The sequence below is a fragment of the Mesoplodon densirostris genome, chromosome 3, assembly GCF_025265405.1.
Source record: "Mesoplodon densirostris isolate mMesDen1 chromosome 3, mMesDen1 primary haplotype, whole genome shotgun sequence".
NCBI lineage: Eukaryota > Metazoa > Chordata > Mammalia > Artiodactyla > Ziphiidae > Mesoplodon > Mesoplodon densirostris.
Window position 1 is genome coordinate 28435372 of NC_082663.1, and position 27620 is coordinate 28462991.

At 39.6% G+C, this 27620-nt stretch overlaps 1 protein-coding gene across 4 annotated transcripts in view; it reads right to left on the bottom strand.

Moving 5' to 3' along the window:
- Positions 1-865: 865 nt before the first annotated feature.
- ADAMTS12 (ADAM metallopeptidase with thrombospondin type 1 motif 12) overlaps positions 866-27620 on the bottom strand; it is a 418668-nt gene continuing 391913 nt past the window's right edge. For 3 of the 4 annotated variants that reach the window (XM_060092771.1, XM_060092772.1, XM_060092769.1), the window contains one exon: positions 866-4652. In XM_060092771.1, the coding sequence (XP_059948754.1) occupies positions 4474-4652 (179 nt within the window). In that variant the 3' untranslated portion in view covers positions 866-4473. The remainder of the gene's footprint in view (positions 4653-27620) is intronic. The other variant, XM_060092773.1, reaches the window with a different exon arrangement.

The window sequence follows — 27620 nt, forward strand, 5'->3', positions numbered from 1 at the left end:
GGTTTGGGAAGTTTTCAGCCATAATTTCTTCAAATACATTTTCAATATCCTTTCTCTTTCTTCTCCTTCTGGGATTCCTATTATGTGTAGATTGGCATGCTTTATATTATCCCACAGCTCTCTTATACTGCTTTCATTTTTTTTAAATTTGGGTTTCTGTCTGCTAATTGGGTGATTTCCATTATTCTATCTTCTAGATCACTTATTTGTTCTTCTGCATTATTCATTCTGATATTCATACCCTTTAGTTCAACTTTTATCTCTTCAAATGAATTCTCTAATTTTTCTTGGCTCTTCCTTATGCTTTCTAGTTCCTTTGTACAGTCATCTACATTTCTGTTGATAGCCTTTCTTAATTCATTCAGTATTTTCAGTATCTCTTTTTTGAACTTGGTGTCTGTTAGACTGAAGAGGTGTGTTTCATTGTTCTTTCAGGGGAATTCTCTCCATCTTTTAATTGGGAGTGGTTCCTCAGCTTCTTCATTTTACTTATGTTTGTCTTGCTCTATAAGTTTAGGAGAAACAATTATCTCCTGTGGTCTTGGAGGGCTATTTTTATGTGGGAATGTTCCTCTGTAACCTGTGTGGGTTTAATATTTTTTCAGTGTGAGGGCTGTTTTTAGTATGGATGCCTGTCACCTCTTTCCTCAGTGTATGCTGGCCGTTATCCCCTTGATAGGAGGTGTCACTTGGACACCTCCTATGTGGAGGTGTGGAGTAGGAAGGAATCTGCAGGGAGTGGGGGAGGAAGGATTGATAGCATCCTTCTCCAGGTTGCTGAATTCCAGTGTTGCTCTGGTGGGTGGTGGGAGTCTCGCAGTAGGGGTAAATGAATCACATGGGAACACCAGTGAGTTTGGCCATTTATTGATGCCACACAATGGCAGGCTATGGTTACAGTCTGGTTTTAAATACTGAGGTACCCACCAAGGTACCCCTTAAGGAGGCTGGGCCTGGCAAAGCAGCAGAGATGCAGAGAGGACAATGGATGAGGCCGTGTACCACATACAACCACTTTGGAGGACAGTGATAGGTAGAATTGTGCTTCCCCCAACCAGGTTTTTTTTTTAATGACATAACTTAAAAATACTACTACTAATAATATTTGAACTAGCAATACAACAGAAAAAGAGTAGCATCAAATATGTTTGCTAAGTTTTAGCACCAGACAGTTCATGTCATGTGGTCTCTCTCAAAAGTGAATCACTATGCACAGATTCATTGTCCCAGGGCTTGATCCTATAGTCAGAAGGGAGAAGAGCTAAGACCTGTAATCTCGGGGGTAGCAATGTGTAGCTTTCAGAGTTTGGAGGATTTTAGCCAACTGATTGGGAAATTATGATCTGAAACAATATAAATCCCTCAACTTGTGTTCCATAAATGTGATAAAAGTTATCAAAAACATTCACTAAATATCTGAAAGCATCACACTGGGATGACTCCACCAAGTAGAGATGGTTCAGGAGATTGGATGGAGGTGCATTCTTGATTAAGAAAACCAAATATGAAAACAAGTCATTCCTACAAAGGGGCCATTGCTTGTATCACAAAATGATTTCCTGTTTTACAAAAATATTCACTATTTAGTCTCTTAAAATATTGTTTTCTTGTCGTGTGTTGAATTATGTTTCGATGTTTAAGAATTAAACTAACCCACACCTTTTCAGAGAAGAGCTAACTCTACCACTGGGAAAGGCAATGTAAACCAAATTGGGTTTGAGAACCTTCATGTATTTAAGCACCAGGCCTTGTGGCGGCCTCTCTGATTCATGGTAGATGTGTATCCAGTGTCTCTTGCTACACATCTCAGTTGCTTGTTCAAGGTGGGAAGAAAGGAGGCCATGGAAGAAATAAACCAACAATACTACTTCATGTTGGCCCCCATGAGCACCAAAAGGATGGTCAGACTCCATTCAGGTTCTTGCCTTCAGTCTCCCTGTTAATCTGAGGTCCCTCTCTTATTGCAAGCATGGGGACCTGTCAAAACTCTGATGACCCAAAGCTGAGTGACTAAGGCAACAACCATGTTAAATGACTCTAGTAGCAAGTGCTGTCTTGATTCTGATGTCCAGAAGGACAGCTGCTACCCAGCTGTCTTACAACACAGCCCCACACAGGAAGTGAATGTCCATGATGCAGGGTTAGGGGCCAATATTCTGCCTTTGAGAAACTAGAGAAAGGCCTAGAATGGAGCACCTGGACAGACCCTTCCTACATTTCTACCATTTTTGCCACATGGGTCATAAATAACATTTTGCATATTGGGAAATCTGGCTTAGTTTAGTTTGCTGAGGTCAGTAGGAATCGGAGTTTGTTCCTGAGTTTTCTAAGACTGGTCATATCCAGGTCTCTGATGACATGCATGATCCTAGGGTAGCAGAGTACCAGGTTAAGTTAAATCCATCCAACTTACTAAATTAATCTCCCTGAAAGCCTACACTATACTTCAGGGACAGTTTTTGAGAACTGCCTCATTAGAAAAAATCAGGTTCTTTTCTACTCACATCACTGACAATGTAAGCATCTTCTTGCTAAAACTTATTTCACCAGAGACTGTCACTGGCCAGCAATGTTTAGATTTAAAGACAGAATACAAGAACATAATTATATAGAAATAAGTTCCCTGGTTTTGGTAAACATTTCTACTCACCTCCTGTTTCTGCTCTATCTCAAATTTCATCCCAACCTCAGTGTTTTATTTCCCACAGGCATTTATCAGAATAATACACAGTAATGGCTTGAAAAAAATGCATAATATAAAAAATTTAAGCTTCTGGTATCCAAGCAATAGAACTGGCGTTGGCCAGCAACACCATTACAAATTTAACAGAAGATGAATGTGGACTTGCCCATTTGTACATCTATCTATGTTTATATTTGTTCTGCCACCAACTAGATATTAGCACCATTTTTCAATAGCACCATTCTGCTGAATGGATAGATAATTCAAGGGAGAGATGGGATACTGTGCTCCATGGTGAATGTTAACGGTACCTGTGCGTGAGACTGAAGACACGCTGCCCACTACATGAAGCCCACTCTCCTGCCTTCCCCTCTGTCAATAGCTGATTCTGAGGGCTTCTTCTCCTGGGGGCTCCACACGCCCCCCCATTTTCCACGTTCAGTTCATATAAATACCTCCACTTACAAACCAGGAAATTCACCTTGAATCTGAGACCACAGCCTACTTTGTCCTGATGGGTGATGGGGACATCCAGAAGAAGCATTCTAGTTTTCATTTCACTTTTTTGGACTACCTGACTCACCTGTTCCACACACCCCCCAGACAACAGATCCTCAAAAGTAACTATTGGGTGCGCTAGAGAATAGATCAGATTTACCTCACTTTTGAAAAGACTTTTTTCTCGAGACTAGAAGTTTATACCAAACTTTTCTATACTTAATACAATTTACCTGGTTCTCGGAAATATTTTAATCTAGAGCTCCATTTTCCAACCTGAGGGTAGGTGGGGGCAGGTTGCAGCTGTGGACCTGGCCGTAGCAGTTGTGGTGTGCAAACCCCTAGTGGTGAAAAGATGTTCACCCTGAACTGAAGACTCAGGCAGGGAATATGCTAGAGAAGGGAAAGCCACACAGGAAGACTCATTTGCTTTTCTGCAAAGGAATGGGTATTTGCCAGGGAAGTGGGAAGAACAAAAAGCCCATGTTCTTCCCTTCCTTATACTAGCAAGACATTGATTTGTTAATTTGCTTTTTAACAGTTTTCATAGAAATTATCCTTAAGTCAGAAATGTCTTCTGTATAACTAACCTAAATCCCTTAGGTTTACTAAAGCCTACAGTTCCTGCCCATATCCTCTTCTTCTAGTGTCTCCAGGAAGGAATGGGAGTCCCAACAGCCCAGATGAAGAGTCCATAGGGATTAGGGACAGACTAAGGGTGAAACCAGCACTTCCTCTTCCTGCCCCAGTTGAACACAGGGTGAAGAAAGCAGTCCCCTGCCTGGATGAATTACAAGAATGTTCCTGAAAGCTCTCCCATGACATTTTAAACAGCAGCTGCCCCAAGTAGGGAGACAAAAAAAGGGTGATTTCACCAAGGTAAGTTAATAAGATTATTTGTTCCCTGGATAAGTGTGGCTCTGTTTCCTGATAACTCTTGAGGTAGTCTGGGAAAAAATCTGGTCTCTCTGTTTTTATCTTTAAGGGAGGAACAAAAGACATCATTTCACAGACTTGCCCACCTTGGTACCTTTCCCACGAGCTGATCTCATGAAAGGCCCGATTCTCCTGGATACCTCACCTGCCTATCAGGGAGAGGTGAGTATTACAGTCCCATGTCTCCTATGAGGGACATTTTGTGGCTAAAGAACAGTGGGCTTTGTTTAGTTATGAGCCAAAGTTGAACCTGAAATACACAGAGTAAAAGCACAATGAAGTGGTCCCTGGGCCTAGAACATGTCACGGTCAGCAGGCTGCTGCAGTCTGTGGTGGAGGGTGGCTTTCTTCTGGACTTAGGGTGCTCTGGGGTTTTTGAGTGGCTGTCGCTTTCTTGGCCTTTGGGTGTGGGCGATGTGTGTCTGGGAACATGAGAGGCAGCACTGAGCCCTCACGGTGGGCACAGAACATTTCTTCATAGTTTTTAGTGTCTGGCAGAAACTGGCTGATAAGTTGTCCTTGGTGCAAAGTAAATCTGTGGGAGGAGAAAAAAAATAGGAAAAAACCAAAGATTATCCTTTTGTAAGTGAATAAGTGCGACTTGTATTAATGGAAGACTTTATGTGTCTACTGAGAAAGGCTCCATAACAATTCATAATGGTTGACATCCACTGACATTCACTCCTGTGTAGCAATGTTATACATTCCCACCCTTGCCATGGCCACCCGGTGGTGAATACTTCCCCACTCCTGGACTTTGGGTTCAGCCCTCTGACTTGCTTTGGACAATGGGATGTTAGTGGACATGATCCCTGCAGGGCCTTAGAATGTGAGGGAGGATGAGGCTGCCCTGATGAGCTTCTGCCATCACCGTTAGAAGACTCTGGCTCATGCAGCCACTGGACCAAGGAGGATGAGACATATGGAGCAGACCTACACCCAACCTATAGCTTGCAGCCAAGGCCAACCACAGCCAAACTAGATCAGCTGAACTTGAGCTGAGCACAGAATTCACGCTTGTAGTTTTAAAGCACTGAGTTTAGAGGTGCCTTGTTATGCAGGATTGGTATGCAATAGTTGAACGCAATATTTTACTTGCATCACTTCATTGAATCTTCACAGCAGTAACTATCAGGTAAATACAACTGTTCTTTCCATTTTACAAAAGGAGACGTAAAGCCTACAGAAGTTAAGAACTTGCACAATGTTATCCAGCTGATAAGTGGCACAGTCAGATCTGAACATGGGCAGTTTTGACTCTAGCTCATGCTTTTATCAATCATATCATCCAGAGCACCAAGCAGTCACCCCGTCAGCCAACTAACCAACGCTTCCTGAGCAAAGGATATAGATATATAAAATGTGGTCACTGCCCTCCAGAAATGTACCATGTAAATGAAGGCATAGACATGCACAAATAATTCCAAGGGTAAGGATACAATTAGTTACTTGGGTACTAATCCTTGTTCTACCCTAACTCTGGGCAAGTAAGTTCCTGAATTATTTTGGCCCTCCTTTCCTCATATATGAAACAGAGAATTGGACTAGATTTCTCAGGGACCACCCTTGCATATTCTATGGGTGGTACTCAGACTGCACTGGCCCATGTACTCCTGGTCTGGAAAGAATTCAGTAAGGCCCCAATAACACATTTTTCTTTTATAAAGTGAAATTGTTTCAAACTTTGCTTCAGTGCCCCTCAGAGCTCTGGTTGATCTTTCTCCATTACAGAAAAGATTTGAACAGTCCTAAAGAAAAGCTTTTCCCTGAACAGGCTGCTGTCCTTTGTAAATAGAACTGTCAGTAAAAGTAGAAATTGAGGTAGTATTCTCTTTACTCAAATCTGTGACAGTATTTTTGCCTCTCTATGCATTTTTCACCTTCAGGTCATGAAGGCAGAAAATGCTTTTTATCTTCTCAGAACTCATCATTTCCTTGACTGTGCCTTATTTTTTCATGAAGAAATGTCTTCTGTTAGCTGTCAGAATTCCATTTGGTTTGCAAGTGTTAAGTGCGCTTGGGAGTAGGTAACATATAATGCTTCTAGAGCCCAAAACCTCTTCATTGCTGATTATTTTCTTCTTCAGGCCTCTTCCTAAACATTTCATAAAACTCAGTGCCCTCTAATGCCCCAGTAAACTTCTGTACATGATCTGACATTTCAGAAGGAGTACATATTTCTGCCAAGTGTTCCTAATGTGGTATAGAAATCTGAGCTCTTCATCTCCCACGTGCCCACCAGAGCAGCAGGTGTTCTCCATGGGGCTTGGATTGTGCATCATGTAGGCTGCTGCTCAGAACAAGGCAGGGCTTCCTCCCTAGGCTTCTGGCATTGGGGCAGGGCCCAGAATGGAAGCCTAGGCATTACAGGGCTGCTCTGATTTCTTAGCCAGCCTCTCCTAAATTCCTTATGGATGGTGGACGGAGAAGGTGCATCTGGGGTAGCTCTTTGCCCCACATTCTCCCTGCCATGAGTATGTGAGTGCTCTGGGGCTACTACAAGAAAAGAAGACAGAAGAAGTATGAAAGTTTAGCTTCCATTCCTTCTCTCCACAAAGCTTTTGGCCACGTTGGACCACAAGGATCCCTTCTGTCCCAATCTCCAAACTTGTATTATTATTGTTAACATTTGCTCAAACATGGCACTATGTTCTATCTTGAACTGTTCTGTAAATGGTGTTGAGCCTTTTCTGCTAAAGGCTGAAGTGTGACCTCTCTCTAGGGTGTCTACTGTTCTAAAAAGGCCCCTTAGAGGACCCCAAAATCTTTAACTTTGTTCTGGGTTGAATTGGATCCTCCAAAGTTTAAGTGTTCCCCCAAAGTTGAAGTCCTAACCATTGGTACCTGTGAATGTGATGTTATTTGGAAATATTTCCTTGCAGAAGTAATTATGATGTAAATTAAGATGACTTAATCAACATGACTGTGTCCTTATAGAGAAAAGACAGACACATGCAGTAAAGAGAAAGCCATGTGACGACACAGACACACAGAGGAAGATGGCCATGTGATGATGGAGGCAGAGATTGGAGTTATGCAGCTACAAGCCAAGGAAAGCCAGTGACTACCAGAAGCTAAGAGACAGAGAGCATGGCCCTACCAAGAACTGTGGTTTTTGGACTTCTTGCCTCCAGAACTGTGAGACTAAATTTCTGTTGTTTTAACAACACAGATAACAGATAACAATTTCTTAAGCACTTACCACACACTAGGCAATGTGCTGGGCATATTACTATCTCATTTGATCTTCATATAAATTTACTTACACCTGTTGTTCTCCCTTTAAAACTGAAGTTCCACAGAGGCTTAATAACTGGCCCAGTGTCTCATAGCTAGAACAGAGATGGTGGTATTGGAATCTGAATGCTGCCTCGGTGCCTCTAAAGCACTGCCACCAAGAAAATGAATCTCTTGTGCTGGTTATGGGGAAGGAGGGGCCCACATGGACAGGTCTTCCCTGACCAGAGAAGCTTCATTTGTTCAACCAAGGGCCCCCACTTGTCAGGTCAACATCTACATGACTGAAAGAGGTTCAACCAAGCCTGGTGTTCTTGCCTGATCTTGGGAACCACTGGATCATGAGCCCAGCTTTTCAATGGTCCTCAGAGCCCTGGGAACATGTGGGTCCTAGAATCCTCCTGTTTAAAAGTGGGAAACTGGAATAAAGAGTGGAGGATACCGGTGACCTACATTGGGAGCCTGTGTTCCAGACCTATGTTTAGCAGCTCATTTAGACAAAGACTGGGAGCCCAACATCATGGCAGGGCTTAATTGCACCAGTTCTCGTTATTATTGTGAAACAATGAAGGCTGCTGTGTTCATCAGCCAACTGGTTCCCAGCTGAAGCACACAATGCTTATAATTGGGGGCAACTTAGAAAGGACATCCCAATTTGCCTATGCCTGTTTAATAGAAATCATACTTGGAAATGTAAAGGGACAGTTATAAGCTTCTTCCCCTGCTGTCGGTTATGTCTAGGTTGAAGGGATAATATTTTGCCCACAAAAGTTGGAAAATAATTTCAATGTTGTTGGCAAATACAGTGTCTGTAAGACTTTGGGTTTCATGAGGCCAGGGAATGTGTCAGACTTGTTTCTGTGTTCTCAGTTTTTAGTACTTGCCTGAGACATATCTTGTGATCAGTAATATTTGCTGAATAAATGAAGGTTCTGTTCATCTGGAAGAATATCTTTCAGTAGGAAGACGCTAAGCTCACCTCTGCCCACAGGCACACCAAAATTACAACTATTTATAGAGCAACTATTGATGTGAAAGATTGGAAGACTGGCAGAAAAGCTCTTCTACGACTAAAAGTATAAAGAAGGAACCACAACAAGACAGGTAGGAAGGATGGAGATGTGGTATAGTCAGGACCCCAGGGTGGGTGAACCACAAATGGGAGAATAATTACAATTACAGAGGTTCTCCACGAGCGAGGGGCTTGAGCCCCACATCAGGCTCCCAAGCCCAGTGGTCCTGCATTGAGAAGATGAGCCCCCAGAACATTTAGCATAAAGGTCAGTAGGGCTTAATCAGGAGATCCAGGGGCTATGGGGAATAGAGACTCCACTCCTATAGGGCACACACAAAATCTCACAGGACCCAGCACAGAAGCAGTAATTTGAAAGGAGCCTGAGTCAGACCCACCTGCTGATCTTGGAGAGTCTCCTTCAGAGACAAGAGGCAACTAGAGCTCACCCTCGGGACACAGACACTGGTGACAGCCATTTCGGGAAGCTCGTTTTACCACGAGGACACTGGTGCTGGCAAGCACCATTTTGGAATCCTCCCTCCAACACTAGGACCAGGCTCCACCCACCAGTCTGTCAGCACCAACACTGGGATGCCTCAGGCTGAGCAACTAGCTGGGTGGAGACACAGGCTCACTCACCAGCAGCCCTGCTGCCTTAAAACCCCCTGAGCTGCTTTGGGACCTGGCCCTGTCCATCAGAGGGCCTAGGGCCCAGCCCTGTGTGTGCTGAGACTAGACTCAGGACTCCCGGGTCCTGGAGCCAACCCTGGCTCCACCCACCAGTGGGCAGACACCAGCTCCAGGACCCTCAGGGCCCTGCAGCCAGAAGTCTGAAGACCAAGTTTCACCCACCAGTGGGTAGACACAAGCCCCAGGACTACTGCAGCTTGCCAGGTCAGTACCCCCTGGGCCTGACCATCAGCAGGCTGACATCTGCTCTGAGACACCTTAAGTCCCTCAGCCAGCAGTCCCAGGATCTGACCCCACCTACCAGTGGGGTGACACCAGCTCCAAGACACCTTGTATCTCTCACCAGCAGGCCAACACCAGCTTTGGAACACCCTGAAACTCACAGCCAGCCATGTCAGGAACCGGCTCTGCAGTCACCCACTCCAGAACCCAGCTCTGCCTACAAGCCCGCCAGGATTACCCAGGGGAATCCTGGGACTCTGCAGCCAGCTATCTCATGCCCTACCCTGCCCCACCAACTAGTAGTCTCCACACAAGGCAGAGCCTCACACCAACCTAATAAGAAGCCAGTCACACCTACCAGACCACCCACAGTAGTCACCTCATCACAAAAAGAAGGACCCATGCAGCCCATGTAGGGGGCACCCCTATAGCATATAGCTCTGGTGACCAGAGGGGAGTATGCTGCTGGGACACACAGGATGTCTCCTACAAAAGGCCACTTCTCCAGGGTGAGAAAATATAATCAACCTACCACATACATTGAAATAAAAACAGCAAATTAGGGAAAATGAGGCAACAGAGGAATATATCCCAAATGAAGGAATAAGATAAAACACCAGAAGAACTAACTGAACTGAAGATAGGCAACCTATCCAATAAAGAGTTCAAGGTAATGATTGTAAAGATACTCAAATAACCTGGGAGAAAATTGGGTGAATACAGTAAGAAGATTAACAAAGAGAAAGAAACAGAGCTGAAGAATAGAAAAACTGAAATTAAAAATACACTAAAAGGATTAAATAGTAAATTAGATGATACAGAGGAATGGATCAGTGAACTGGAAAGCAGAGTAGTGGAAATAACTGGAGTTGAACAGAAAAAAAAATTTAAAAAATGAGGACAATTCAGAAACCTCTGTGATATAACATCAAGTGTACTGACATTCACATTATATGGCTCCCAGATGGAGAACAGAGAGAGAAATGGGAAGAGGACATATTTGATGATATAATAGCTAAAAATTGCCCTAACCTGCAGTAGGAAATAGACAAGCAGGACCAGGAAGCACAGAACCCAAAACAGGAACCCAAAGATAATCATACCAAGACACAATGTAATTAAAATGGCAAAAATTAAAGATAAAGGGAGAAAATTAAAATCAGCAAGGGATGCCGGAGAGGGTGTGGAGAAAAAAGGGAACCCTCCTATATTGTTGGTGGGAATGTAAACTGGTACAGCCACTATGGAGAACAGTATAGAGGTTCCTTAAAAAATTAAATATAGAACTACCATATGATCCAGCAATCCCACTCCTGGGCATCTATTTGGAGAAAAGATACATGCACCACAATGTTCACTGCAGCACTATTTACAATAACCAGGAAATGGAAGCAACCTAAATGTCCATCAACAGACAAATGGGTAAAGAAGATGTGGTACGTATATACAGTGTAATATTACTCAGCCATAAAAAAGAAAAAATAATGCCATTTGCAGCAACATGAATGGACCCAGAGATTGTCATACTGAGTGAAGAAAGTCAGACAAAGACAAATATCACATGATATCACTCATATGTGGAATCTAAAAAAGGCTACAAGTGAACTTATCTACAAAACAGAAATAGAGTTTGGGACTTACCTGGTGGTCCAGTGGTAAAGAATACACTTTACAATGCAGGGCACATGGGTTTCATCCCTGGTCAGGGAACTAAGATCCCACATGCCATGGGGCAACTAAGCCCATGTGCCACAAATACTGAGCTTGCTTGCCTCAATTAGAGAGCCTGTGTGCCACAAACTATAGAGCCCATGTGCCCTGGAGCCTGCGTGCCACAACTAGAGAGAGAAAACCTGGACACCACAACTAGAGAGAAGCCTGTGCACCACAACAAAAATCCCACATGGCTCAATGAAGATCCCGCGTGCTGCAACTAAGATCTGACGCAGCCAAAAATAAAATAAAATAAAGAATAAAGAAATCTTAAAAAAACTAAAACAAAACAGAAATAGAGTTACAGATGTAGAAAATAAACTTATGGTTACTGGGGGGTATGTTGGGGGGAGGGATAAATAGGAAGATTGGGATTGACACATACACACTACTACATATAAAATAGATAACTAATAAGGACCTACTGTATAGCATAGGGAACTCTACTCAATACTCTGTAATGGCCTATATGGGAAAAGAATCTAAGAAAGAGTGGATATATGTATATGTATAACAGATTCAGTTTGCTGTACACCTGAAACTAATACAACACTGTAAGTCAACTATACCCTAATAAAAATAAAAATTAAAAAAATCAGCAAGGGAAAAGCAACGAGTAGAAAAGAACTCCCATATGGCTATCAGTTGACTCTTCAGCAGAAACTCTGCAGGCCAGAAGGGCACGATATATTTCAAGTGATGAAAGGGGAAAGAATACTCTACCTGGCAAAGCTTTCATTTAGATTTCATAGAGAGATCAAAAGTTTTATAGACAAGCAAAAGCTAAAAAAATTCAGCACCACCAAACCAGCTTTACAAGAAATGCTGAAAGGAACTTCTCTAAGTGAAAAAGAAAATGCCACAGTTAGAAACATGAAAATTACAAAAGGAAAATTTAAGTGGTAAAGACAAATATGCAATAAAGGTAATAAATCAACCATGTATAAAGCTAGTAGAAAGATTAAAAGGCAAAAGTAGCAAAATCATCTATATCCACAATAAGTAGTTAAGGGATATACAAAACAAAAATATATAAAATATGTCAAAAACAGTAAACATGGAAGAGGGGAGTAAAAATGCAGGGTTGTTAAAATGCATTTGAACTTAGAGATCAGCAACTTAAAATAATTATATATATATATGGCTATATATAAACCTCATGGTGGACTTCCGGGGAAGATGGCGGAACAGTAAGACACGGAGATCACCTTCCTCCCCATAGATACACCAGAAATACAGCTACACGTGGAACAACTTCTACAGAACACCTACTGAACGCTGGCAGAAGACCTCAGACCTCCCAAAAGGCAAGAAACTCCACACATACCTGGGTAGGGCAAAAAAAACAAAACAAGAAAAAACAGAGACAAAAGAATAGGGATGGGACCAGCACCAGTGGGAGGGAGCCGTGAAGGAAGAAAGGTTTCCACATACTAGGAGCCTCTTTGTGGGCGGAGACTGTGGGTGGCGGAGGGGGGAAGCTTCGGAGTAGCGGAGGAGAGTGCAGCCAGAGGGGTGCGGAGGGCAAAGCAGAGAGATTCCCGCACAGAGGATCGGCGCTGACTGGCACTCACCAGCCCGAGAGGTTTGTCTGGTTGGCCACTGGGGAAGGCAGGGCTGGGAGCTGAGGCTCTCACTTTGGTTGGAGTGCAGGGAGAGGACTGGGGTTGGCGGCATGAACACAGCCTGCAGGGGGCTAGTGCACCACGGCTAGCTGGGAGGGAGTCCGGGCAAAGTCTGGAGCTGCCAAAGAGGCAAGAGAATTTTTATTCCCTCTTTGTTTCCTGGTGCGTGAGGAGAGAGGATTAAGAGCGCTGCTTAAAGGAGCTCCAGAGACGGGCGTGAGCCGCGGCTAACAGCGCGGACCACAGAGATGGGCATGAGACGCTAAGGCTGCTGCTGCCACCATGAAGAAGCCTGTGTATGAGCACAGGTCACTATCCACACCCCCCTTTAGGGGAGCCTGTGCAGCCCACCACTGCCAGGGTCCCGGGAACCAGGGACAACTTCCCCGGGAGAACGCACGGCGCAACTCAGGCTAGTGAAACGTCCCACTGGCCTCTGCCACTGCAGGCTCATCCCGCACTCTGTAGCCCTCCCTCCCCCCAGCCTGAGTGAGCCAGAGTCCCCGAATCAGCGGCTCCTTTAACCCCATCCTCTCTAAGCGAAGAACAGACACCCTCCAGTGACCTACACACAGAGGCAGGGCCAAATTCAAAGCTGAGCCCCGGGAGCAGTGAGAACAAAGAAGAGAAAGGGAAATCTCTCCCAGCAGCCTCAGAAGCAGCGGATTAAAGCTCCACAATCAACTTGATGTACCCGGGATCTGTGGAATACATGAATAGAAAATGAATCATCCCAAATTGAGGAGGTGGACTTGGAGAGCAAGATCTATGATTTTTGCCCTTTTCCTTTTTTTTTTCTGAGTCGTGTGGATGAAAGGCTCTTGGTGCTGCAGCCAGCAGTCAGTGCTGTGCTTCTGACGTGGGAGAGCCAACTTCAGGACACTGGTCCACAAGAGACCGCCTAGCTCCACATAATAACAAATGGCGAAAATCTTCCAGACATCTCCATCTCAACACCAGCACCCAGCTTCACTCAACGACCAGCAAGCTACAGTGCTGGACACCCTATGCCAAACAACTAGCAAGATAGGAAGAAAACCCCATCCATTAGCAGAGAGGTTGCCTTAAATCATAATAAGTCCACAGACACCGCAAAACACACCACCAGATGTGGACCTGCCCACCAGAAAGACAAGATCCAGCCTCATCCACCAGAACACAGGCACTAGTCCCCCCCACCAGGAAGCCTACACAACCTATTGAATCAACCTTAGCCACTGGGGACAGACACCAAAAATAACGGGAACTACGAACCTGCATCCTGCAAAAAGGAGACCCCAAACACAGTAAGATAATCAAAATTAGAAGACAGAAAAACACACAGCAGATGAAGGAGCAAGATGAAAACCCACCAGACCTAACAAATGAAGAGGAAATAGGCAGTCTCCCTGAAAAAGAATTCAGAATAATGATAGTAAAGATGATCCAAAATCTTGGAAATAGAATAGACAAAATGCAAGAAACATTTAACAAGGACCTAGAAGAACTAAAGATGAAACAAGCAATGATGAACAACAAAATAAATGAAATTAAATATACTCTAGATGCGATCAATAACAGAATAACAGAGGCAGAAGAACGGATAAGTGACATGGATGACAAAATAGTGGAAATAACTACTGCAGAGCAGAATAAAAAAAAAACAATGAAATGAACTGAGGACAGTCACAGAGACCTCTGGGACATTAAATGCACCAACATTCGAATTATAGGGGTTCCAGAAGAAGAAGAGAAAAAGAAAGGGACTGAGAAAATATTTGAAGAGATTAAGTTGAAAACTTCCCTAATATGGGAAAGGAAATTGTTAATCAAGTCCAGGAAGCACAGAGAGTCCATACAGGATAAATCCAAGGAGAAATACACCAAGACACATATTAATGAAACTGTCAAAAATTAAATACAAAGAAAACATATTAAAAGCAGCAAGGGAATAACAACAAATAACACACAACGGTATCCCCATAAGGTTAAAAGCTGATCTTTCCACAGAAATTCTGCAAGCCAGAAGGGACTGGCAGGATATATATAAAGAGATGAAGGAGAAAAACCTGCAACCAAGATTACTCTACCCAGCAAGGATCTCATTCAGATTTGGTGGAGAAATTAAAAACTTTACAGACAAGCAAAAGCTGAGAGAGTTCAGCACCACCAAACCAGCTTTACAACAAATGCTAAAGGAACTTCTCTAGGCAAGAAACACAAGAGAAGGAAAAGAACTACAATAACAAACCCAAAACAATTAAAAAAGTGGGAATAGGAACATATATATCAATAATTACCTTAAAAGTAAATAGACTAAATGTTCCCACCAAAAGACACAGATTGGCTGAATGGATACAAAAAAGCAAGACCTATATATATGCTGTCTACAAGAGACCCACTTCAGACCTAGAGACACATACAGACTTAAAGTAAGGGGATGGAAAAAGATATTCCATGCAAATAGAAAGCAAAAGAAAGCTGGAGTAGCAACTCTCATATCATACAAAATAGACCTTAAAATAAAGACTATTAGAAGAGACAAAGAAGGTCACTACATAATGATGAAGGAATCAATCCAAGAAGAAGATATAACAATTGTAAATATTTATGCACCCAACATAGGAGCACTTCAATACATAAGGCAAATACTAACAGCAATAAAAAGGGGCAAACGACAGTAACACATTCATAGTAGGGGACTATAACACCCCACATCCACCAATGGACAGATCATCCAAAATGAAAATAAATAAGGAAATGCAAGCTTTAAATGATACATTAAGCAAGATGGACTTAATTGATATTTATAGGACATTCCATCCAAAAACAACAGAATACACATTTTTCTCAAGTGCTCATGGAACATTCTCCAACATAGACCATACCTTGGGTCACAAATCAAGCCTTGGTAAATTTAAGAAAATTGAAATTGTATCAAGTATCTTTTCTGACCACAATGCTATGAGACTAGATATTAATTACAGGAAAAAATCGGTAAAAAATACAAGCACATGGAGACTAAACAATACACTACTTAATAACGAAGTGATCACTGAAGAAATCAAAAAGTACCTAGAAACAAATGACAATGGAGACACGACAACCCAAAACCTATGGATGAAGCAAAAGCAGTTCTAAGACGGAAGTTTATAGCCATACAATCCTACCTTAAGAAACAGAAAACATCTCGAATAAACAACCTAACCTTGCACCTAAATCAATTAGAGAAAGAAGAACAAAAATTCCCCAAAGTAAGCAGAAGGAAAGCAATCATAAAGATTAGATCAGAAATAAACGAAAAAAATGAAGGAAACGATAGCAAAGATCAATAAAACTAAAAGCTGGTTCTTTTAGAAGACAAGCAAAATTGATAAACCATTAGCCTGACTTATCAAGAAAAAAGGGAGAAGAGTCAAATCAATAGAATTAGAAATGCAAAAGGAGAGGTAACAACTGACACTGCAGAAATACACAAGATCATGAGAGATTACTACAAGCAACTCTATGCCAGTAAAATGGACAAAGTGGGAGAAGTGGACAAATTCTTAGAAATGCACAACTGGCCAAGACTGAATCAGGAAGAAATAGAAAATATTAACAGACCAATTGCAAGAACTGAAATTGAAACTGTGATTAAAAATCTTCCAACAAACAAAAGCCCAGGACCAGATGGCTTCACCGGCAAATTCTATCAAACATTTAGAGAAGAGTTAACACCTATCCTTCTCAAACTCTTCCAAAAAATAACAGAGGGAGGAACACGCCCAAACACATACTACGAGGCCACTATCACCTTGATACCAAAACCAGACAAGGATGTCACCATGAAAGAAAACTACAGGACAATATCACTGATGAACATAGATGCAAATATCCTCAACAAAATACTAGCAAACATAATCCAACAACACATTAAAGGGATCATACACCAGGACAAATTGGGGTATATTCCAGGAATGCAAGGATTCTTCAATATATGCAAATCAATCAACGTGATACACCATATTAAAAAATTGAAGGAGAAAAACCATATCATCATCACAATAGATGCAAAGAAATCTTTTGACAAAAGTCAATACCCATTTATGATAAAAACCCTGCAGAAAGTAGGCATAGAGGGAACTTTCCTCAACATAATAAAGGCCATATATGACAAAACCACAGCCAACATTGTCCTCAATGGTGAAAAAGTGAAAGCTTTTTCCACTAAGATCAGGAACAAGACAAGGTTGCCCACTCTCACCATTCTTATTGAACATAGTTTTGGAAGTTTTAGTTACAGCATTCAGAGAAGAAAAGGAAATAAAAGCAATCCAAATTGGAAAAGAAAAAGTAAAACTGTCACTGTTTGCAGATGACATGATACTATACATAGAGAATCCTAAAGATGCTACTAGAAAACTACTAGAGCTAATCAATGAATTTGGTAAAGTAGCAGGATACAAAATTAATGCACAGAAATCTCTGGCATTCCTGTACACTAATGATGAAAAATCTGAAAGTGAAATCAAGAAAACACTCCCATTTACCATTGCAACAAAAAAAATAAAATGCGTAGGAATAAACCTACCTAAGGAGACAAAAGACCTGTATGCAGAAAATTATAAGACACTGATGAAAGAAATTAAAGATGATACAAATAGATGGAGAGATATACCATGTTCTTGGATTGGAAGAATCAACATTGTGAAAATGACTCTACTACACAAAGTAAACTAGAGATTCAATGCAATCCCTATCAAACTACCACTGGCATTTTTCACAGAACTAGAACAAAAAATTTCACAATTTGTATGGAAACACAAAAGACCCCGAATAGCCAAAGCAATCTTGAGAGAGAAAAATGGAGCTGGAGGAATCAGGCTCCCTGACATCAAACTATACTACAAAGCTACAGTACAATATGGTACTGGCACAAAAATAGAAATATAGATCAATGGAACAGGATAGAAAGCCCAGAGATAAACCCATGAACGTATGGTCACCTTATCTTTGATAAAGGAGGCAGAAATGTACAGTGGAGAAAGGACAGCCTGTTTAATAAGTGGTGCTGGCAAAACTGGACAGGTACACGTAAAAGTATGAGATTAGATCACTCTCTAACACCATACACAAAAATAAGCTCAAAATGGATCACAGACCTAAATTTAAGGCGAGACACTATCAAATTCTTAGAGGAAAATACAGGCAGAACACTCTATGACATAAATCACAGCAAGATCCTTTTTGACCCACCTACTAGAGAAATGGAAATAAAAACAAAAATAAGCAAATGGGACCTAATGAAACTTCAAAGCTTTTGCACAGCAAAGGAAACCATAAACAAGACCAAAAGACAAGCCTAAGAATGGTTGAAAATATTTGCAAATGAAGCAACTGTCAAAGGATTATGCTCCAAAATTTACAAGCAGCTCATGCAGCTTAACAAAAAAAAACCAAACAACCCAATCCAAAAATGGGCAGAAGACCTAAATAGACATTTCTCCAAAGAAGATATACAGATTGCCAACAAGCACATTAAAGAATGTTCAAAGTCATTAATCATTAGAGAAATGGAAATCAAAACTACAATGAAATATTATCTCACACCAGTCAGAATGGCCATCATCAAAAAATCTAGAACCAATAAATCCTGGAGAGGGTGGGGAGAAAAGGGAACACTCTGGCCCTGCTGGTGTGAATGTGAATATGTACAACCACTATGGAGAACAGTATGGAGGTTCCTTAAAAAACTAAAAATAGAACTACCATATGACCCAGCAATCCCACTCCTGGGCATGTACCCTGAGAAAACCATAATTCAAAAAGAGTCATGTACCAAAATGTTCATTGCAGCTCCATTTACAATAGCCCAGAGATGGAAATAACCTAAGTGTCCATCATCAGATGAACAGATAAAGAAGATGTGGCACATATATACAATGGAATATTACTCAGCCATAAAAAGAAATGAAACTGAGCTATTTTTAATGAGGTGGATATATCTAGAGTCTCTCATACAGAGTGAAGTCAGTCAGAAAGAAAAATACAAATACCGTATGCTAACACATATATATGGAATTTAAGAAAAAAATGTCTTGAAGAAACTAGGGGTAAGAGAGGAATAAAGACACAAACCTACTCGAGAATGGACTTGAGGATATGGGGAGGGGGAAGGGTAAGCTGTGACAAAGCGAGAGAGAGTCATGGACATATATACACTAACAAACTTAAGGTAGATAGCTAGTGCGAAGCAGCCGCATGGCACAGGGAGATCAGCTCGGTGCTTTGTGACCGCCTGGAGGGGTGGAATAGGGAGGGTGGGAGGGAGGGAGATGCAAGAGGGAAGATATATGGGAACATATGTATATGTATCACTGATTCACTTTGTTATAAAGCACAAACTAACCCACCATTGTAACGCAATTATACTCCAGTAAAGAACTAAAAATATAAAAATCAAAAAAATCAATAAAATAAACCTCATGGTAACCACAAACCAAAAGTCTATCATAGATACACAAAAAAGAGAAAGGAATCCAAATATAACACTAAAGATGGTCAACAAATCACAAAAGAAGTGAAGAAAAGAAATGAACAAAAAAAGAACTATAAAAACAATTAACAAAGTGGCAATAAGTACATATCTATCAATAATTATGTTAAATATAAATGAATTAAATTATCCAATTAAAAGACATAGAGTGGCTGAAGGGATACAAATACAAAACCTGTATGCCTATAAGAGACTCACTTCAGATCTAAAGACAGACTGAAAGTGAGGGGACGGAAAGAGGTATTCCATGAAAATAGAAGTGAAAAGAAAGCCATGGTAGCAATAAAGGTATCGGACAAAATAGACCTTAAAGCAAAGATTGTAACAAGAGACAAAGAACATTATACAATGATCAAGAAATCAATCCAAAATGAAGATATAACAAAGGTAAATACATATTCACCCAACATAGGGAGCACCTAAATACATAAAGCAAATATTAACAGACATAAAGGGAGAAATTGACAGTAACTCAATAATAGTAGGGGAATTTCACACCATGCATATATCAGAGGGCAGATCATCCAGAAAGAAAATCAATAAGGAAACACTGGCCTTAAAGGTACATAAACAATCTCCCAGAGGAAGCTGATGCTACTGATTCAAGGACCACATTAACACAGATTGGAACAGGGTCCAAGGACAAGATGGTGGAGTAGAAGAACCTGAGCTCACCTACTCTTAAGAAAACACCAAAATCACTACTAACTGTGAACCATCAACAAAAAAGACTGAAACCTATGAAAAAAGATATTCTACTTCCTAAACAAAGAAGCAGCCACCCACAATGTGTTGGTAGAAGGGGTGCATCTGTGATACAATCAAATCTCAAACCTGCTGAGTGGGTGACTCACAAATTAGAAAATAATTATATCACAGAGTTTCTCCCATAGGAGTCAGAGTTCTGAGCCCCATGTCAGGCTTCCCAGTTTGGGGGTTTGTAATTGGGAGGAGGAGCCCCAGGGAATTTGGCTTTGAAGCCCAGTGGGACTTGATCACAGGAACTTCACAGGACTGGGGGAAACAAACTCCACTCTTGGATGGTGTGCACAGAGTCTCGTGTGCACCAGGACCCAGGGGAAAAATAAGTGACTTCATAGCCACTTGGGCCAGACCTACCTGCTGGGCTTGGAAGATCTCCTGGAGAGGTGGGGTGTGCATGTGGCTGTGGCTCACTGTGGGGACAAGGACACTGCTGCCGAAGGTACTGGAGACTACTCATTGGTGTGAGTTGTCCTGTAGGTCCCCATTTTGATGCCAAGACCTGTCCCTACCCATTTAGAGAAGAGTTGACACCCATCATTCTAAAATTATTTTTAAAAATTTTAGAGGAAGGAACACTCCCAAACTCATTCTATGAGGTCACCATCACCCTAATACCAAAACCAGACAGATACCACAAAAAAAAATGAAAGAAAGAAAATTACAGGCCAATACCACCAATAAACAAAGATGCAAAAATCCTCAACAAAATACTAGCAAACTGAATCCAACAATATATTAAAAGGATCATACACCATGATCAAGAGGGATTTATCCCATGGATGCAAGGATTTTTCAATATGCACAAATCAATCAGTGTGATACACCACGTTAACAAAGTGAACAATAAAAACCATATGATTATCTCAATAGATGCAGAAAAAGCTTTTGGCAAAATTCAACACCCATTTATGATTAAAAAAACTGTCTGGAAAGTGGGCATAGAGGGAACATACCTAAAATAATAAAGGCCATATATGACAAACCCACAGCTAACAACATATTCAATGGTGAAAAACTTAAGACATTTCCTCTAAGATCAGGAACAAGACAAGGATGTCCACTCTGACCACTTTTATTCAACATGGTTTTGGAAGTCCTAGCCACGGCAATCAGAGAAGAAAAATAAATAAAAGGAATTCAAATTTGCAAAGAAGAAGTAAAACTGTCACTGCCTGCAGATGACATAACACTATACATAGAAAATACTAAAGATGCTACCAGAACACTACTAGAGCTCATCAATGAATTCAGTAAAGTTGCAGGATACAAAATTAATACACAGAAATCTGTGGCATTTATATACACAAAGAAAGAAAGATCAGAAAGAGAAATTAAGGAAACAATCTCATTTACTATTGCATAAAAAAGAATAAAATACCTAGGAATAAACCTACCTAAGGAGGCAAAAGACCTGTACTCTGTAAACTGTAAGATATTTATGAAAAAAATCAAAGATGACATAAGCAGATAGAAAAATACCATGTTCTTGGATTGAAGAATCAATATTGTCAAAATGAGTATACCACCCAAGGTAATCTACAGATTTAATGCAATCCATATCAAATGACCAATGGCAGTTTTTGCAGATCTAGAACAAAAAACTTAAAATTTGTATGGAAACACAAAAGACCCCAAATAGGCAAAGCAATCTTGAGAAAGAAAAACAGAGCAGGAGGATCCAGGCCCCCTGACCTCAGGCTCTACTATAAAGCTACAGTAATCAAAACAGTATGGTACTGGCAAAAAGACAGAAATATAGATCAATGGAACAGGATATACAGCCCAGAAATAAACCCACACACCTACAGTCAATTAATCTATAACAAAGGAGGCAAGAATATACAGTGGAGACAAGACTGTATCTTCAGTAAGTGGTGCTGAGAAAACTGGACAGCTACATGTAAAAGAATGAAGTTAGAGAATGTACTAAAACCATACACAAAAATATACACAAAATGGATTTAAGGCCAGATACTATAAAACTCTTAGAGGAAAACACAGGCAGAACACTCTTTGACATAAACTGCAGCAATATCCTTTTGGATTCACCCCCTAGAGTAAGAAAAATAAAAACAAAAATAAACAAATGGGACCTAATTAAACTTAAAAGCTTTTGCACCACCAAGAAAACTATAAACAAAAATACAACTCACAGAATGGGAAAAAATACTTGGAAATGAAGCAATCGACAAAGGATTAATCTCCAAAATATACAAACAGCTCATGCAGCCCAATATCAAAAAAACAAAAAAAACAATCAAAAAATGGGCAGAACTAAATAGACATTTCTCCAAAGAAGACATGCACATGGACAGAAAACACATGAAAAGATGTTCAATGTCACTACTTACTAGAGAAATTCAAATCAAAACTATAATGAGGTATCGCCTCACACCAGTCAGAATGGCCATTGTTAGAAAGTCTACAAACAGTAAATGCTGGAGAGGGTGTGGAACAAAGGGTGTTGTTGTACACTGTTGGTGGGAATGTAAATTGGTGCAGCCACTATGGAGAACAGTAGGGAGGTTCCTTAAAAACTAAAGATAGAGCTACCATATGATCCTGCAATCCCACTCCTCAGCATATATCTTGAGAAAACCATACTCCAAAAAGATACAGCCACCCCAATATTCATTGCAGTACTATTTACCATAGCCAAGACATGGAAGCAACCTAAATGCCCATCAACAGATGAATGGATAAAGAAGATGTGGTATATATATATAATGGAATATTACTCAGCCATAAAAAAGAATGAAATAATGCCATTTGCAGCAACATGGATGGACATAGAGATTATCATACTAAGTACAGTAAGTCAGACAAAGACACATATCATGACATCACTTGTATGTGGAATAAAAAAACATATAAATGAACTTATTTACAAAACAGAAACAGACTCACAGAGTTAGAAAACAAACGTATGGTTACCAAAGGCAAAAGGTGGGGGAAAGGGATAAATTAGGAAGTTGGGATTAACATGTAGACACTACTATAAATAAAATAGATAATCAACAAGGACCTACTGTATAGCACAGGGAACTCTCCTCAATACTCTGTAATAACCTATATGGGAACAGAATCTGAAAAAGAATGCATATATGTATAACTAAATCACCCTGCTGTACACCTGAAACACAAAAATTGTAAATCAACTATACTCCAATATAAAATAAAAATTAAAAATATAAGTAGAAGAGCTCTAAAAAAAGATCACTGATCACAGATCACCATAATTCAGTAGTAATGAAAAAGCTTATAATATTGTGAGAAGTACCAAAATGTGACTCTGAGACACTAAGTGAGCAAATGCTGTTGGGAAAATGGTGGCAATAGCCTTACTCAACTCGGAGTTGCCACAAACCTTCAATTTATAAAAATGTAATATCAGAGAAGCATAATAAAGTGGCAAACAATAAGAAAAAAAGAACACAGCATGGATCAGCTTGACTAGAGAATATGTACTTCACATATGTTCTTTGAATTTGGCAATGGTATCTTGTGATTTAAGGGTTTTCCTTTTGGTTGGCTGGTTTTTCTTCAGATGAACCTATCCTTGATGAAAGTGAGATCTTAATGAAACCTTAATTCAGACACTGCAAATCACAAACACACTCCATGTATGAAAGAAACAGATACATATCCCCACATTTCTTTCCCAGTTCCAATTACCCATTTCAATAGAAAACATTTTTCCTTAAAAAATGATACATTAAACCAAATGGAGATACAGATACACACACACACACACACACACACACACACACACACACACACATATACCTTCCATCCAAAAGCAGCAAATAAACATTCTTTAAGATGTACATGGAATATTCTACAGGACAGATCACATTATGCCACAAAACAAGTCTCAGTAAATTTAAGATAACTGAAATCATATCAAGCATCTTTTCGAAATACAGTATATGAGACTAGAAATCAGCTACAAGAAAAAACTTAAAAAACCACAAACATATGGAGACTAAATAACATTCTGCTAAGCAACCAATGGATCACTGAGGAAATAAAAGAAGAAATCAAAAAATACCTATAGACAGACGAAAACAAAACACAAAGATCCAAAGTTTGTGGGATGCAACAAAAGCAGTTCTAAGAAGGAAATTTTAGACATACAAGCCTACCTCAGGAAACAAGAAACATCTCAAAAATGAAAAAAGAACCCCAACATTACACCTAAAGGAATTAGAAAAAGAAGGACAAATAAAACCCAAATTTAGAAGGGAAAAGATCATATACATAAGAGCATAAATAAATGGAGACTAATAAAACAATAATAAAGACCAATGAAACTGAGAGGTGGTTCTTTGAAAAGATAAAAGGAGGGCCCACATCAATAAAGTCAGAAGTGAAAAAGAAGTAACAACTGATACCACAGAAATACAAAGGATCATAAGAAATTATATGAACAATTATACACCAATGAAATGGATAACCTACAGGAAATGTACAAATTTCTAGAAATGTACAATCTTGCAAGACTGAATCAGGAAGAAACAGAAAATGTGAATAGACTGATTACCAGTAATGAAAATGAATCAATAATAATAAAAAAAACCTCCCAACAAACAAAAGCCTGGAGCCAGATGGCTTCATAGGTGAATTTTACCAAACATTTAGAGAAGAGTAACATGTATCCTCTTCAAACTGTTCCAAAAATTGAGGAGAAAGAAACACTTACAGATTCATTCCACAAGGCCAGCATTGCCCTGATATCAAAACCAGATAAAGAGATCACAAAAAAGAAAATTGTAGGCCAGTATTATTGATGGACAAATACAAAAATCCTCAACAAAATATTAGCAAACCAAATTCAACAATACATTCAAAGGATCATACACCATGATCAAGTGGGATTTATCCCAGGGATACAAGGATGGTTCAGTATTTGCAAATCAATCAATATGAATAACAAATTGAAGAATATAATCATATGATCATCTCAACAGATGTCAAAAAGATTTTGATAAAATTCAACATCCATTTATGATAAAAAAAAACTCTCCAGAAAGTGGGTTTAGAGGGAACATACTTCAACACAATAAAGCCCATATGATAAGCCCACAGCTAACATCATAGTCAATGGTGAAAAGCTTAGCTCATTTCTTCTAAGATCAGGAAGAACACAAGGATGTCCACTCTCACCACTTTTATTCAACGTAGTATTGGAAGTCCTAGCCACAACAATCAGAAAAATAAAATAAATCCAAACTGGAAAGGAAGAAGTAAAATTGTCACTGTTTGCAGATGACATGACACTAAACATAGAAAATCCTAAAGATGCTACCAGAAAACTAGTAGAGCTCCTCAATAAATTCAGTAAAGCAGCAGGTTACAAAATTAATATACAGAAATCTGTTGCATTTCTATAACTAACAATGAACTATTAGAGAAATTAAGGAAAGAATCCCATTTACAACTACATCAAAAGGAATAAAATACCAAGGAATAAATCTAAGGAGGTAAAAGACCTGTACTTGTAAAACTATAAGACAATGATAAAAGAAATTGAAGATGACACAAACAAATGGAAAGATATCCTGTGTTCATGAATTGGAAGAATCAGTATTGTTTAAATGACTATACTACCTAAGGAAATCTACAGATTCAGTGCAATCCCTATCAAAATACCAATGACATTTTTCACAGAACTAGAACAAATAATTCTTAAATTTGTACAGGAACACAAAAGTCCTCAAATAGGCAAAACAATCTTGAGAAAGAACAAAGATGGAGGTATCACGTGACCTGATTTCCAACTATACTACAAAGCTATGGTAATCAAAACAGTATAGTACTGGCACAAAAACAGATACACAGTTCAATGGGGCAGAATAGAGAGCCCAGAAATGAACCCACTCTTATATGGGCAAATAATCTATGACAAAGCAGTGAAGAATATACAATGGAGAAAAGACAGCTTCTTCAACCAACAGTGGTGGGAAAACTGGACAGCTACATGGGAAAGGATCAAACTGGACTACTCTCTCACACCATGCACAAAAAGAAATTCAAAATGCATTAAAGACTTAAACCTAAGACTGGAAACCATAAAGCCTCTCAAAGAAAACATAGGTAGTATGCTCTTTGACGTCAGTCTTAGTAATTTTTTTTTTTGGATCTGTCTGCTTAGGCAAGGGAAACGAAAGCAAAGATAAACAAATGGGAATACATCAAACTAAAAAGCTTCTGCACAGTGAAGGAAAATATCAACAAAATGTAAAGGCTGCCTACTGAATGGGAGAAGAAATTGATATTTGCAAACAGTGTATTTGATAAGGGGTTAATATCCAAAATATACAAAGAACTCATACAACTCAACATCAAAAAACATAAAAGCTGATTAAAAAATGGACAGAGGATCTGAATAGAAATTTTCCAAAGAAGACATACAGATGGCCAACAGGTACATGAAAAGATGCTCAACATCACTTATGAAAAGGGAAATGGAAATCAAAACCACAATAAGATATCATCTCACACCTTTCAGAATGGCTTGCATCAAGAAGACAATAAATAATAAACATGGGTCAGGATGTGGAAAAAAGGGAACCCTTGTGCCCTGTTGGTGGGAATGCACATTGGTGCAGCTACTATGGAACACAGTATGGAGGTTCCTCAAAAAATTAAAAATATAACTACCATATGATCCAACAATTCCACTCCTGTGTATTATCCAAAGAAAACAAAAACACTAATTAGAAAAGATATATGCACCTCTATGTTCATTGCAGCACTATTTACACTAGCCAACATATGGAGGCAACCTAAATGCCCATCAATAGATGAATGGATAAAGAAGATGTGCTATATATATATATATATATATATATATATATATATATATATATATATATATATATACACTCATACATACATACACACACAATGGAATATTACTCAGCCATGAAAACGAATGATATCTTGCCATTTGTGACAATATGGATGGACCTAGAGGCTATTATTTTAAGTGAAATAACTCAGAGAAAGACAAACACTGCATGGTCTTACTTATTTGTGGAATCTAAAAAACAAAACAAAACAAAAACAGACTAATAGATACAGAGAACAAACAGGTGGTTGCCAGAGGGGTGTGGGGTAGGGGGAGGAAAGATATACTTGAGGGAGGTTGAGAGGTACAAACTTCAGTTATAAAATTAATGAGTCATGGGTATGAAATGTACAGTGTGGGGAATATAGTCAATAATTATGTAATATCTTTGAATGGCGACAGATGGTAACTCAACTTATCATCGTGATCAGCTTGAAATGTATAGAAATATCAAATCCCTATCTTGTGTGCCAAGAACTAACATGGTGTTGTTATGTTTCAAAAATAAACTCAGAAAAATAGATAAAATTTGTGGTTACCAGAGGTGGGTGTAGGGGAGGAGGAAGTGGAGGAAGGCAGTCAAAATGTACACATTTCCAGTTACAATACTAAGGATGTAATATACAACACGATAAATATAATAAGCACTGCTGTACAATATATATGAAAGTTCTTAAGAGTAAATTCTAAGAGTTCTCATCACAAGAAAACATTTCTATTTCTTTAGTATCTATGAGATGATGCATATTCAGTAAACTTATTGTGATAGTCAGTCCCTAATGTATGTAAATCAAATAATTATGCTGTACACCTTAAATTTATACAGTGCTATGTGTCATTTATATCTCAATAAAACTGGAAGAAAA